Genomic DNA, 14,185 nt, shown 5'->3' on the forward strand with positions numbered 1-14,185 from the left:
GGTCTGACTGGGGCCCTGGTGGTGCAACATCTGAAAAGTCCCTCGGGTGAGTCTAAACGTGCAGCTACTATTAAGAAACAGAAATCAGATGATGTCTCTCCCTTGCTCAAACCCTGCCCTGGCTTTTCACTGCAGAAAGAATAAAGTCCTGGCCATGTCCCCCCTGGCCCGGCCCTGAATGGGCCCTGTGTCCTCAGCTCCCTCCCCGTTCCAGCCACATGGGCCTTGGGGTCCACCAGCCGAGTCTGCGCCCATCTCCGGCCTCGGCTTCAGCCTGGGCACTGTGTTTACAGATTTCCACCCGGCTGCCTTCTCCTCATTATTCACATTTCAACTCAGAGGCCACCTCCTCAAAGACACCTTCCAGAGGTGACACGATTCCTCCTGCCACAGTCACCCCCTAGCCCAGCATCTAGCTCACCTTCTTCTTAGCACTCAGAACCCAACTGCTGTCTTACTTCTTGGCTTTCCAGTTTATTGCCTGTCTCCCCTCACAAGCTCTTTGAGGGCAGGACTCTGTTGGCCTAGACTAGCACCTGGCAGTTAGTAGGGGCTCAATAAATACCTGATTGACTGTTAGAAAAGAAACAAACTGGGACATCAAGGTAAAGCAGGTTGCCTAATTACACACTCCGTACGCCATCGAGGTGTGGCACGCACACCCTGCGCTGTCTCTGTCTTTTCCTTTCTCCTTGATTCTACCTCTTCAGCTGCATCAGGGATCATTAGGGACCAGACAGGAAAATGAGTGCAGTGGGCGGGGGAGACATGGGGACTGCAGATCATACGCCGGGCTAATGGGGCTGGGGGCTACTCAGCTCAATCAGTCCCCACGGGGGCTGCACAGAAAGCGGGCCCAGCGTTGCGAGATCTTCCAATTTTTCACAAAAAGTCATACATCTAGATTCTTCCATGAAATCTTCTACATTTAAATGTTGGTGACTAATTAAAAGAAAAGGCTTGTATGTCAAACAAGTAGGATCCTAAGGTGGTGGCCTGTAACTTTCGGGATCTTCAGATTATCTCCTCTGAGTGTAAACCTATCCCTCCTCTTCATCTATCCTGTTGACTGAAGGAGGGCCAATTCTATCACCCCCTGTTAAAGTGGATTTCTAACTTTTGGGGCTACATATAGTAATGATAAATTTGCAATATAAATATAATGTATAGTAAACTTGTAATATGAGCCTGAACACACATGTACGTGACTGAAGTCAAGTCCTTGAAGCCATACTAACATTTATTGTCTGCAATATGCCCTGACATTTTCCATTCTATTTTATTCTACTTCATTGTTTTAAATGTTGGTGTGATCCACTAAATCGATTGTCATCCAACTAATCGGACATTTCCTACAGTTTGAAAAACTCTTAGTGTGCCCTGGACAGGGGGTGATTCCAATTATTGGGGGCATTCCTTAGGATGTGAGGCTTTTAGCTTCTCTGTTTCCAGGTTTAGACACATGCCAGCACTTCTGTGGCCACAGGATAAGCCCCATTCAACCTGTGCTTACATTTTCACATGGGATCAGAAAGGTATTTTCAAAGACCTAAGCTTAGCATACATTATATGAATCTTAAATATGCCTAATGAAATTAACAACTTTTTGAACTCTAATTTAGAAATGATTTCCAATATATCAATAGGTAAACGCATTCATTAAAGAACACTTATCCTAATATTCTTTTTCTACCAAGTAACTTTTCTTTTTTTTTTTTTTTTTTTTTGCGGTACACGGGCCTCTCACTGTTGTGGCCTCTCCCGTTGCGGAGCACAGGCTCCGGACGTGCAGGCTCAGCGGCCATGGCTCACGGGCCCAGCCGCTCCGCAGCATGTGGGATCTTCCCGGACCGGGGCACGAACCTGCGTCCCCTGCATCGGCAGGCGGACCCCCAACCACTGCGCCACCAGGGAAGCCCCAAGTAACTTTTTTTAAAAAAACCTTAATGAACACCCATAAAATGTTTCTTAACCAGCTTTTGCACAAGATTAACGAAGTTAACATAAAAAATCATGTGCAGTTTGAAAAAATCATATAAAAATAACTCGTGTGCAAACTCAAGAAACATGCTTGCCCCCAGGTTTTAAAGGATGTTATGTGGCCTTACGCTGAGCAGGAGGAAGGGTCACGTCTGGCAGAAGAGCCCCCTGCGAGGCCGCCCTGAGTAAGCGCGCCCGGGCACTGCTTATCCTTCTAGTCTTCGTGGGGTCCACTGGGGGTTTTGGAAAGGAAGGGCAGGGATCCTCTTCTGTGGCAGGAGATGCTGGAGTTTTTGGTTTCTGGAAAGAGATTTTTTTTTTAATGATTGGCACGAGTTTGTCTTGAATAAGACTCACCAGCCGGAGCTGGCCCTGACACTTCAGAGGAGCACAGGGCTTCCTGCCTGGCTTCTCCCCAGCCCCCTGGTTCTCCGTCTCATTGGCCCACCTTACTTAATGTGTTAGGTATATAACACTTTTTTATTGTTTTGTCAATTATATTGTACGAAATACTCTACTGTCCTGCTTAGTGTATTTGAAAAAAAATGGTTTACCCATGCCAGCAAACAGATCTCTACAAGAGACTATAAAATATGGTATAGTACATTCAACATACTTTGTAAATTTTTGTGTTCGATTCAGCTCAGAAAACATTTATTGGGCACCCGTATGTGCCAAGAACTGTGTGGAATTTAAATACTACCTTTATATATTTTGGACTCGACAGAAGTATCTTTTTAATGATATAAAAATTTTTTTAACAATGTAGATTAAAACGTCACAAAACAGAAGAGCAATAAGTAGTCTTGGACTTATGAAAATGTTTTATTTGCTACATCTCAAAAATTCTATGCTGATACCCTTAGAAAAGGAACATTACTAGCAAAATTCCAGTTCCTTAAAGACTTAAAACCACCTGCACCAAGCACTGTGCCACCCAGAGCACCCTCTGGCCTAACCTCCAGGTGGCAGTGGCCTCCAACCCAACCTGGGGCCGCAGCCTCACAGGGGCCTAAACTCCCACTTTCAGTGTTGCCTGGTGGTCCAAGGCAACAAGATTATCTGTCTGTGAAAGCACGACCTTATGCAGCAAGTGCTTCTGGCTCTCCAGCCAAAAGCAGTCAAGTTCAAGTTCCTCAAGTCACTCACATACTGTGCGAAGTGAGTGACTCTCAATCCAACAGGTTAACTAACAAATTTTTTAAAACTCTAGTGTGACATTCAAGTCAGATAATTTAGAAAAATGGGTGAGGTCCTCTATCATATATGACACAGAATTTCACTCATTTTCTCATATACATTAATAGAACACAGACATCTATATTAGTGTTCTCCTCTCAAGAAGCTGCTTATTTCAATAACGGTAACATTTTTCTAAATATTTTTTGTATCCTCTTGGTCATTTACATCTGTAAACAGTTCATAAACCAGACCAAAAAAAAATCGGTTTTATGACTATAGAGATACATTCTTCTAAACACAGTTAAAAAAGCATAAATAAAATAATCAGCATAATAGACAGGAAGAGTAAATGACTCTGAGATCAAACCCACTTACTAGTTATGTGAACTTGGGTGGGCCATTTACTTCTTTGAACTTGCCCAGCTATCAAATGGAGACAGCAGTTCCCTTCTTGCAGGGGCACTGATGTATATACAAGTCTTCTTATGGAGACTCAAGATATGCTAGCTTCCTCCCTAGCATATCTCGGTAAGCTGCTCACCCTTTACGTATTTACCAGATTTGGTTCCAAGTTACTTTTAAGTCTCAAAAGCTAAGGCCCTAGATCCTGAGGCAGCCTTGCTGGAAAAAAGATCCCGAATTCAGAGAGGTTTATTCTGAAAGAGACAACACTCATCTATCTGCATAAATTATATTTGTTTAATAAAGAGTCGGTTTACTTTACAGCCTCCTTAATTTGTTACAAAATATTCATAAGAATGTGACTTAGGCCATGAAACTAATAGCAACAAAAAAATCTAAGAGCACGATATAGGCAAATAAGTGCTTTATATTTAATTATGAAAGATGAAACACATAAGTATAACCTTCTCAATACTGAATGTGGATTCAAGGTTTTCTTATCTCAAAATGTCTGTACTCTGCAGGTACCTTGCATCTGAAACAAAGATCGAGAAGTCTGCCAAATAATAATAATGCAGACAAAGTAAATGGCTGCTTTTACAGATGCTGTAACTATTAGAAATGTTTTGGGTACTAAATAAACGATCTTATAAAATAGAAAATGTGGTTTTGCAATGCTAATTTTTACCCAGAAGGGAATAACCGAATTATCTCTGGATGGCAAGATAAATCCCCTTAACTGCTCCTTGATAAAAGGCATTATTTTCCTAGTGCAAAATTAGTCATTGCTTGCATAATAAAAAATTAGTTCCATTTTACTACGGACCTTTACTAAATTATGTATCCCATTTAAAGCTATACCTCACTGGACTACTTAAAATACAAAGTGATGCATGTGAAGCACTTTTAATTCTCCAAGGGAAGACGAAACAAGCCACCAATTTCTATCACGCCAGGTTCTACAAAATGTTCTTTCACTCTGTGGGGCAAAATGGCTTTTTTGAAGCACAAGAGTAAAAATTTTTTCTTGTAAAATTCACTTCATTTTATAATTCAGAGAATGTTGCAAGTGGGTTTAAATCTTCACTTGAGAACCTTACCTCCCTCAAGTTTCGTGTCATAATACTAGCCAGTGACTGGCATATAACCAAGGTACTGGAAAAGTCAGATTTCAAGATCTGTCCTGTTAGAGGAAACTGCTAGAGTCCCTTGAAGACTGAAAGACTATTTTCATAGAACAACCCAATCAATGAAGACAAACCCCCTAGAATATTTAAGGGGTCTGGCTGGCCTTGACTCTCATCCCAGCACAGTGGGCCCTGACCAGCTTCTGACCTGGGTCCTCCGGATCACCAGCTGGGAAGGTGGGGTCCCACTCTACATGAGGACTGGAAAAGGGGGTCCAAGACCTCCCATCTCAGAAAGTTGCTGTAATTTAATCTGTAAGGCAACAGAACACACACACACACACACACACACACACACACACACACACACACCCCTCTTTGGATGTGGCAATTGTAGGTGCATTTCTATTACTATGATTTTCTCCACAGGTCCTCTGGGCTCCTCTGTCACTCCCAGCATGTGATTCACTGCTGTAATGTCACCCTTCCGTTTCAGAAACAGTGAAAGAAAAAACACTGCTTTGACATTCGCATTCTGCTCTTTCTTACCCTGGACCTCCCCTAATCCAAAGGTATATATGGGCTTCTAAGTCCCTTTTTTTAAAAAATATATTCAGTTTTGTTTTACTTGTCAAATACTTGGAACTTGGTTCCTATAAAACACAAAAACGGGCTGAAACTAATCTATGCTGTGAGAAGTCAGAACGGTGGTCACCCTGGGAAGGTGGTTTCTGGGGCGCTGGTAATGGCCTGTTTCTTTCTTCTTCAACGCTGGTTACCGAGTCTGCGGAGTTTGCGTAAATTTATCAAGCTCTACTCTTATGATGTGTCTTTTCAGTATGTCAATAAAAAGTTTAATTAATAAAAATACCTGGGGACTTCCCTGGTGGTCCAGTGGTTAAGACTCCATGCTTCCACTGCAGGGGGCACAGGTTCCATCCCTGGTCGGGGAACTAAGATCCCACATGCCGCATGGTGCAGCCAAAAAAAAAAAAAATACTTGGAGCTTAAATAACTAGGCTTTGTAAGTTTCAGAAACATAAGGAGAACTCTGTTTTGACAATGATAATGACGAAAGACAAAACTTCCTATTTCCTCAATCTCTTTTCCTACTTTACACAACCCTGTAAATTGGAACATCAGCTAACTAACCCGAGTGGCAGAATGGAAATAACTATCACTACACAACAGCCCGACGTCTCAGAGCTGTCGTGGGAAGAGAAAGCTGTGCACGGCACACCTACATAGAAGGTGGATATAAATGCTCATGGCAGACTGCAAACTGCAGTGCTTACCCCTGACTTGTAAGATTACAGGTGCTAACGGGAACCCTGGTGAGCCGGGACCAGGAGTGTCAGTTCTCCTGTCATTCTCAGAAGCCCAGGGCGCTTCTAAGTGTAGGCAGCCCACACCTGCTGGAGGCTGTGGGAGGAGCACAGGCCGATAAGGGGAGGGGGTGGTCGGGGAGGGGACAGAGAGAGCTGTCAGCCTACAGGTGCAAAGGGTTGAGAGGATTTGTTAAATGTAGGAGCTGGAATGGGTCCCTCTTCCCTGACTGCTGCACGAGGAACTATTAAAAGGCAAACCAGCCTGAGAAAGTGTCCCAGATCCAAAAAGTGCTGAAATTCAATTGTTTAGGTCTTCACAAATTCTTTCAGCAACTGCATCCTTAAGGGACTTAAGTATGTACCACCCCTCCCCCACCCTCTAGGGGTCATTACCTCCCTCCCTCTCCCTGGGCTCCCATTGCCCCTGATCTCCCCTCTTTGTCAATTTAGTGGTCACCAGAGTCAAAGGGTTCTTTAAAAGGTCTAGTGGAAAGGAGGAGAAAAGGTGGAAGGGGAGGTAGTTATGAGGCCACTTTCAAGTTTTTTTGACTGGGAGCTCCAAACTTTAATTATGGTTTAAAACGAAATATACCTGAGACCCTTAAATAATCCACTCTAACAAAAAAACTCAAACTAACGGAGTTATTCTTAGCCTGATTTGCACATAGCACCCAACCATTCTGCAGTAAAGAAATTTAACTGCAGTGATCCTAAACAGAGGCAAATGCCAACATTAGCTTTGCCTAACACCTAATCCTGCAGTCCAAGAACTATACTTTGACAGGGACCATGTGAACTCTAGAAATTTAGATTTTTAGGAAAGAGTGAGTCCCCCCAAATTACAGCAATATTAAAAACAAAGCATAGGAGTCAAACGACAGAACTGTAGAATGGAGAGCCACTCTTCAACAAGTCAGACCTACTGGGCTGCTAAACCGGGGGCCCTCTTGCTGTTGCTGGCTCAAAACCCAAGTGGTTTCCAAGGCTGTAGGTACAAGAAGCCATACGTCAACGATGGCTGACAAAATACAATACTTATTGCACACTGGTTCATGCTTCCTATTTTGGAATCTTATTTTTGTCATCTGCAATATAAGAACAAGTATAATCTTCCTCACAGAGGCATTTTGATGAGTGCTTTGGGAATATATGATGCATTTTGAAACAATCGGGGTCATCTGGGCATGGACTATACATTAAATGATACTACTGAGTAATGTTAATTTTCTGATCTGTGATGATAGCATTGTGGTGTAGGAGACTGTCCCTGTTAATATGAGATGCATGCTTAACTTTGTGTGGAAAAAGTCTTATAAGGGCTACAACTTACTTTAAAATAGTTCATCAAAAACAAACATACGGGGCTTCCCTGGTGGCGCAGTGGTTGAGAGTCCGCCTGCCGATGCAGGGGACACGGGTTCGTGCCCTGGTCCGGGAATATCCCACATGCTGCAGAGCGGCTGGGCCCGTGAGCTGTGGCCACTGAGCCTGCACATCCGGAGCCTGTGCTCCGCAACGGGAGAGGCCACAACAGTGAGAGGCCCGCATACCGCAAAAACCAAAAAGCCCCAAACATATGCACACACAAACATACACACACATAAACAGTAATAAAAATTGAGAAGCAGCTTGGCTGACGCCCAGTTCCATGAAAGTCTAAGGAACTGGTATCACCAGGTACTTGCGGTAGCAGGGGCATAAAGGCAGGGGTGCCTAAGGAAAATTGGTTGAAAGTCTGTGTAACTCCTTCCCTCCCAGCTCTACGCAGTCAGGCTACTGAACCCAGGATTAGATGGGGAGTGTGTTCTTCGGAGAGGATGAAACAGAGGGTCTCTGAATCAGGCTAACCAGGCACAGTCAAGAGTCAGGGTACTTAATGTAAACACAGATGTTAACTGAATATTTACATACGGAATGCTAGGCATTCCTACCTTCTTCCTCCTGGCTCCTAGAAGTCAGTGTATGTATGGTCAGGCCACTCAAAATGACCGATCTCTTGCTCTCTGTACATCCCCTGCATGAGCAGCATCTGCTTCACCTAAACCCTACTCACATGACTGACCTTCCTACATATTCGCCCCTGACCCCGCTGGTGACTGTTCTAGTCTTTAGATCAGAACATCTCCACCTGATAGCTTATCAAAGGGGAAGTGAAGGGCATGCACCCCTGCTGGTTCCCCTGGTAACTAATGAGCCAGAGAAATTGCCCCCTATAACTGATGTCTCTATTGCCGACTCTGGGCTCTTTCTTCAGTCTTAAAGCTGGGCAAGCGCAGGCGTTGCAGGCCTGCAGGGTGCAGCCCAACAGTTAGCAACCAGTCTTTCTCCTCCAAGAAATATTCTACAGAGAACTGAGCAGCCCACAAGGAAAGCCCTAAAGATATTGCTATTGAGGGTCTCACAAACAACACAGCCCAGCCAAATCCCCCTAAATGTAGGTTTGGGTAGGTATCACCTGTAGGTTGACCAATCCATTCCACATGCTTCCACTCTCAAATAAGAACAGCCAAACAAGCAGCGTGAGCTATCAGAGGAGAGTCTCTTATGAAAAAAAGAGAGACCAAGGCAAATATAAAACTGCAACAGAGACACAGAGGACAGACCATGTGACGACACAGGAAGAAGATGGCCATCTATAAGCCAAGGAGAAAGATCTGAGAAGAAATCAACCCTGCTGCCAGCTTGATCTTGAACTTCTAATCTTCAGAACTGTGAGAAAATAAATTTCTCTTTTTCAAGCCCTCCCCCCAACATACACAAAAGCAACAGAGATTTTAAAAGAAGAAAACAATTAAAAAATCAAAACTACCATTAATATACTGAGATAAGATGCTGCAACCATTAAATAAGAACAGAATACTGTATATTTAAAAAAAGACAATTTAGAGGGCGAAAAGCTTTAGGAAATTAAAAATATCATAGCAGAAATGAAAAGGACTCAATAAAAGGATTAGAAGATAAAGGCTCATCCAAAAAATGATGAGAACCAGAAAAGAGAAAATAAGAACATTGAAGGGCCAGTCCAGGGGATCCTATATCCGAATAATAAATTCCAGAAAGGGCAAAAAGAACAGAAAAGAGGGGAAGACACATCAAAATGATTCAAGGACATTTCCCAGAGCTGAAGGGTACAAGATTTCACATTGAAAGTGCTCAGCATCAGGACATTTCAGAACACTGGGAACAAAAAGAAAAAATCCTATAAACTTCCAGAAAGAAAAAACAGCAGTCAAGGTCTCAAATAATTCATTTCCCATACACCCTTTCTCAAGAAGGTATTGGAGGGAGTACTCTGCTAAAACAAGAGTAAATCAAGAAAAAGGAGGACTTGGGATACAGGAAATACAAAACCAGCACAGGAAGGAGTAGCAAGCTGTGTGCAGATGCCCAGGGCAAGTGGTCCAGGAGGGAGTGTGAAAAGTTCTCCAAGGAGATGAATCAATACCTCATGTGTCTGAATATATGAAGGAAATTTAGGCCACTGGAGAAGAGTTTGGAGTTGAAACAATAATAATACAAAACTAAAAGAGCAAGGCAATTATTAACACCAGGGAAGACAAAGAGTGATGCAGGGAAGGAGAAGTAATCATCATTAATCATCATTAGTTCAAGGCTCAGCTATAAACAGAATTTATATAATCACACTCAGAGAAAAGGGATCTAACCAAAATTACGATATATCTATACTGGGAGTAGCAGTGGGGACAGAAAGGGTGAATGTGTTGTGAGGAGGTGTGTGGGAAGACAGACAAGGGTTGAATCTTCATCTTCCCTAGCAGGAAGTCATTAGATAATTCCCCAAGCTCCTAAGTCAGAGAGCAGCAAGACACTGTATTATTTTAAAATTTGGATGTAAATACCAAAAGAATGTGCCAAAAGAGTTTAAAGTGAGAGCCACTGGGGAGTGGAGAAGGAAAAATAAGGGGATGGAAGACTGCTGGAGGGTTTTCTTGGTAACAAATCTTTGATTATGTACATGCATCTATAATTTATTTGTATATGTAACTACTGAAAATAAAATACATATGCATAATTTAAAAGATACTGTGAAACATTTCTGTTTGCCAAGTTACTATATATCTCTAAAATTCCTCTTTGTTATGAAACTATAGGTGAATAATAAACGTGTTTCATTATATACAAACCATTATATTTGAAAAAGTATAAAAGAATTTGCTTTCATATTAAATTATTAATACATTTAGGTCTATGTGATCATTTTCTTAGCATATAGAAGTGCTGATTCCAAGTACTAGGGCCAATGCCATTTCATAGCACCTGTGGTAATATAAAGTACTCACAAGCTCTAGTGGACTGAGACGTGTGCCAAAGATGGGCCTGGAATCAGAGGACTCAAAACTGGATGCATGGACGCTAGCATAGGAGACAGAAGAGAAGTGTTAGTTTGTAAAGAATCATTTTTAAAAATTTCTAGTATATGTTAGTTAACTCTAGACCCCAAACAAGTAAAAGCATTCAATGCATAAGCCTTAAGGAAGAAGCGATTTTTAAAAAACATAGTACTTTAAACATTTTATTAACAACTCTTTTCTTGCTTTTAGAAGGATTGTAAATATTGAATAATGAAAAGAAGGAATGTATACTGTAATTTTTAAAAAAACTTTGTTCATATCACTTATAAAGTTGGTATGACAATCATTATTAACCATTTCAAACCAAAGCAACTTCTTGGACCCAAGGTCTGGAAATATCTTTAGAAATCTTGAACAGATATAAGAGGTATAATTAGCAGAAGTCACACTTAGAAAAGCAACTATCCATAACTAGAATTAAGGGAAAACGTCATCTTCATACATATATATACTTGAGTGTATAGGCAAGAGAAATTTTAAATACCTGAAGGAAGACGGGGGTCTATTTTCTGGTGTTCTTGAAGATGCACGTCCAAATAGTTTTCTTTGGTCTTCCCGTGGTGTAAATGGTCTTTGGGTCCTAACAGTTCTTAAGGCATTTCGTGCTTCACTTATGATTTCTGCACTAGTCTTCTGCTCGGACACTGAAGGTCGGTAAAACGGATCTAGCTTTTCTAACTTTTTATCATTTGGAGACAGCATCTTTCCTTTTAAAGTGCAATGTTCTTCAGGTAGACACCACACCCTGCAAATACAGGGTACAAAATATCAACTATTTTCATCCAGTCATTTAGAAAGGAGTGCTCAAACCCAACCATACATACTTAAACCATTCCTGTATATTAAACTTGAAAAAAAAAATCACAACTTTTAATTAAAAACCTACCACGCAGTTACACTTAGAAGATCAGGAAGGGAAAAGAGCTTTCAAAAAAATAGGTTGACGTGCACAGTGATGCCTTTGGGAATACATGCGATTAAGGGAAATGACGTGCAGGGAAGAGACCTAGAGTGAAAGCTAAACCTGGAGAGAAAGAGGATAAATCGTGAAAGAAGACACCCCAGGAAGGGAAAACCATCTCATAGTCTCCAATCTATAAAAAACACACTGGGTGGCAGGGCAGAGGGGTTCTGCTAAAATGTTTAACTGAAGTTTCCCTTTTTTTTCCCACTGCCCTCCACATAAAATGCTAGTATAAGATTAAAGTTAGGGCTTCCCTGGTGGCTCAGTGGTTGAGAGTCCACCTGCCGATGCAGGGGACACGGGTTCATGCCCTGGTCCGGGAAGATCCCACATGCCGCAGAGCGGCTGGGCCCGTGAGCCATGGCCGTTGAGCCTGCGCGTCCAGAGCCTGTGCTCCGCAACAGGAGAGGCCACAACAGTGAGAGGCCCGCATACCGCAAAAAAAAAAAAAAAAAAAAAAAAGATTAAAGTCAGTCAGATGGGGCCTCTATCCAAACTATATCAGCTTTCATAAATGTACATTTTAAAAAATGTAGCTTTTATAAATGTAGCCTCAGAGAAAGGTTCAGCCTTACATTTGCCTATGATATATTTGAATGAGTTGATTCAAATCACCTTCAATTTGAGATAATGTCCTACATGAATAAATACCGAATATCGATATCAAATGATTCTTTCCCAGGCCACCGCCCTCGGTTAAAAAGTTAAAGTCACGCATAAGGGCCATGAGAATGCAGATCCTTCTTTACGCTCGTGTGCCCATGGAGGCCTGGCTAACCTGGCAACACACCTCTGACAGCTCTACACTTTAAAATAGTCGAGATTTTAAAAACTTAATTCTAATCAGTACATTCAGTGTTCATTAAAAAAAAATGTTGTATCTCCAGGGAGACTAAGGTCTGTAAATTATTCATATATCTCAGTTGCCCAATTTTAGAATAACTTCTGCGAAAAAGAAAAAAGTTTTGTGACATATGCCCAAGGAAACTAAAAAGACACCATTTTTGTAAGTAGAATCTACAGGTGATTCCTTAGACAACTAAAGAGGACTTAACTGTATTATGATTCTATACATTAAGGTGTTACTTAACAACAGACAACAAGAACATTTGTTTAGTTCTACCCTCCATAAGAGTTTCTGAGGAAAAGAATATGATAACTGCAAACAATATGCTGTTCCTTTCCTATGGAAAGGCCAGGTGTTGAAGTAAAACAGTAATAAATTACTAGATAAGCAACACTATTCTAGGAATTTTTGATATAGGAGTTCCAATTTAAGCAAGGTCTCCGGAATTATGTACATTAGAACAATTAACAAAAACTGTGGCAGGCCTGGTACATTTACTTCTAATATGATATGATATCCTCTTTCCTAAAAAAATATTCAATGTTAATTATTAAAAATAAATATATAAAGTGTTTCATACACACTATATATATGTGTGTATATATATATAATTTTTTGATGCATAATAATACAAATTCAGAACCACAACATCTAACTTCAGTGTCCATGGCAAGTTTGTTTGCTGGTTTGTCTTTAAAAGGCCCACTGAAGTAAGAAAAAAAGACATTTCAGTACAATGAACAAGTTTCTTCCAAAGACCAAATGAGGTTTGTGATGCCTTAGCCCCACACGGCACTAATAAGTTTAGGGATGTCCAAAGGTGATCTGGCAAAACTAATTAAGATTAGAGAATGTGCTTTGGATGAGTAATAACGCACCATCATTCCTGACTAAGGTTGTCCTTGGCTGTATTTTAGTTTACATTGAAAACTATACCCTTTCATAGAGTAATGAAGGAGGTCAAATTCTAAGACCTCTGTAAATTATTTGGGCATACAGGAGTTTAGACTGATCAAATACTGCTGGAAACGATGTACATAATGGGTTTAAAAATCTTTTCGTCTGTAAATTTTTACCACAACTTCTAACACAACTTTCTCCCTTTGCCTCTCTCTTCCCCGCAAATCCCACTTTAGCAGCTATATTGTGAGAAACTGTTTCAATAATGTAGTATCTGCTCAGTTAACCTATTATCATATCAATATTAATATATTAGTAACTAACTCAAACATGGAAATGCTCAATAATGCAAGTGAACTGAGTAAGAAGTGGGGGTTTTTTCAGGGGGGGAGTATTTTCTTTATAATTATTAAATTACAAATTCTTATTAGAGATGGTTTTTGCCAATTTAAAAAACGATCAGAGTTTGAAAGCTTGTCTATTTATAGTAAAGTATGCCTGAACCATAACACAATAACACAATAGTATCACAGAAATTTTAACTTTACAAAAATTCTCCTGACAACTGGAACAAATCCATTCAGCTAGTATAGATGAACTGTTTCCTCCCCTTGGATCTCTGGGAACACAGACTTCACTGTCTTCACTCTCAGGCAAGGACCAACCACTAATGCTATTCAACATTTACTTTAATACCAAGCAGTGTGCTAAGTACTCCCAAGTACATCATCTCAATTAACTCTATGAGGCGGATAAAGTCTTAAGCAATAGCATGCACACACACGCACACACACAACCTAAGACATACGCCCAGGGCTGATATTGAAACTATTACCCACTGGATGCGGTGATGGAAGGTGGGGACTCAGAGGCCCTGGGGCTACAGCTATTTACACACCAATATAGAAACATGCCGGTGTTTTCACAAGTAGAGCAGCTTTCTTGGTGTGAACCAGCTGGGTATCAGTCCTGCTTGTACCCACCTGCTTTTAATACAAGGTAGAAACTGATGGGGGCAATACAAAAAATAGAGATAACTACCATGTGATTATGAAAGAGAAAGGGATTTCTGATTGGGAAGT

The 14,185-nt window shown here is 41.1% G+C and overlaps 1 protein-coding gene across 1 annotated transcript in view; it reads right to left on the reverse strand.

Annotated features, from left to right (window-relative positions):
• The window catches only part of ARMC2 (armadillo repeat containing 2), a 105,601-nt gene that overhangs the window by 88,126 nt on the left and 3,290 nt on the right, over positions 1 to 14,185 (reverse strand). Inside the window, exons 2-4 of the mRNA XM_065888821.1 lie at positions 10,877 to 11,137; positions 10,321 to 10,393; positions 2,109 to 2,280 (exon numbers count right to left, since the gene is read on the reverse strand). Of these exons, the coding sequence (XP_065744893.1) occupies positions 2,109 to 2,280; positions 10,321 to 10,393; positions 10,877 to 11,094 (463 nt within the window). The 5' untranslated portion in view covers positions 11,095 to 11,137. The remainder of the gene's footprint in view (positions 1 to 2,108; positions 2,281 to 10,320; positions 10,394 to 10,876; positions 11,138 to 14,185) is intronic.

The sequence above is a fragment of the Phocoena phocoena genome, chromosome 12 (genome assembly GCF_963924675.1).
Source record: "Phocoena phocoena chromosome 12, mPhoPho1.1, whole genome shotgun sequence".
In the NCBI taxonomy this organism is placed as follows: Eukaryota; Metazoa; Chordata; class Mammalia; order Artiodactyla; family Phocoenidae; genus Phocoena; species Phocoena phocoena.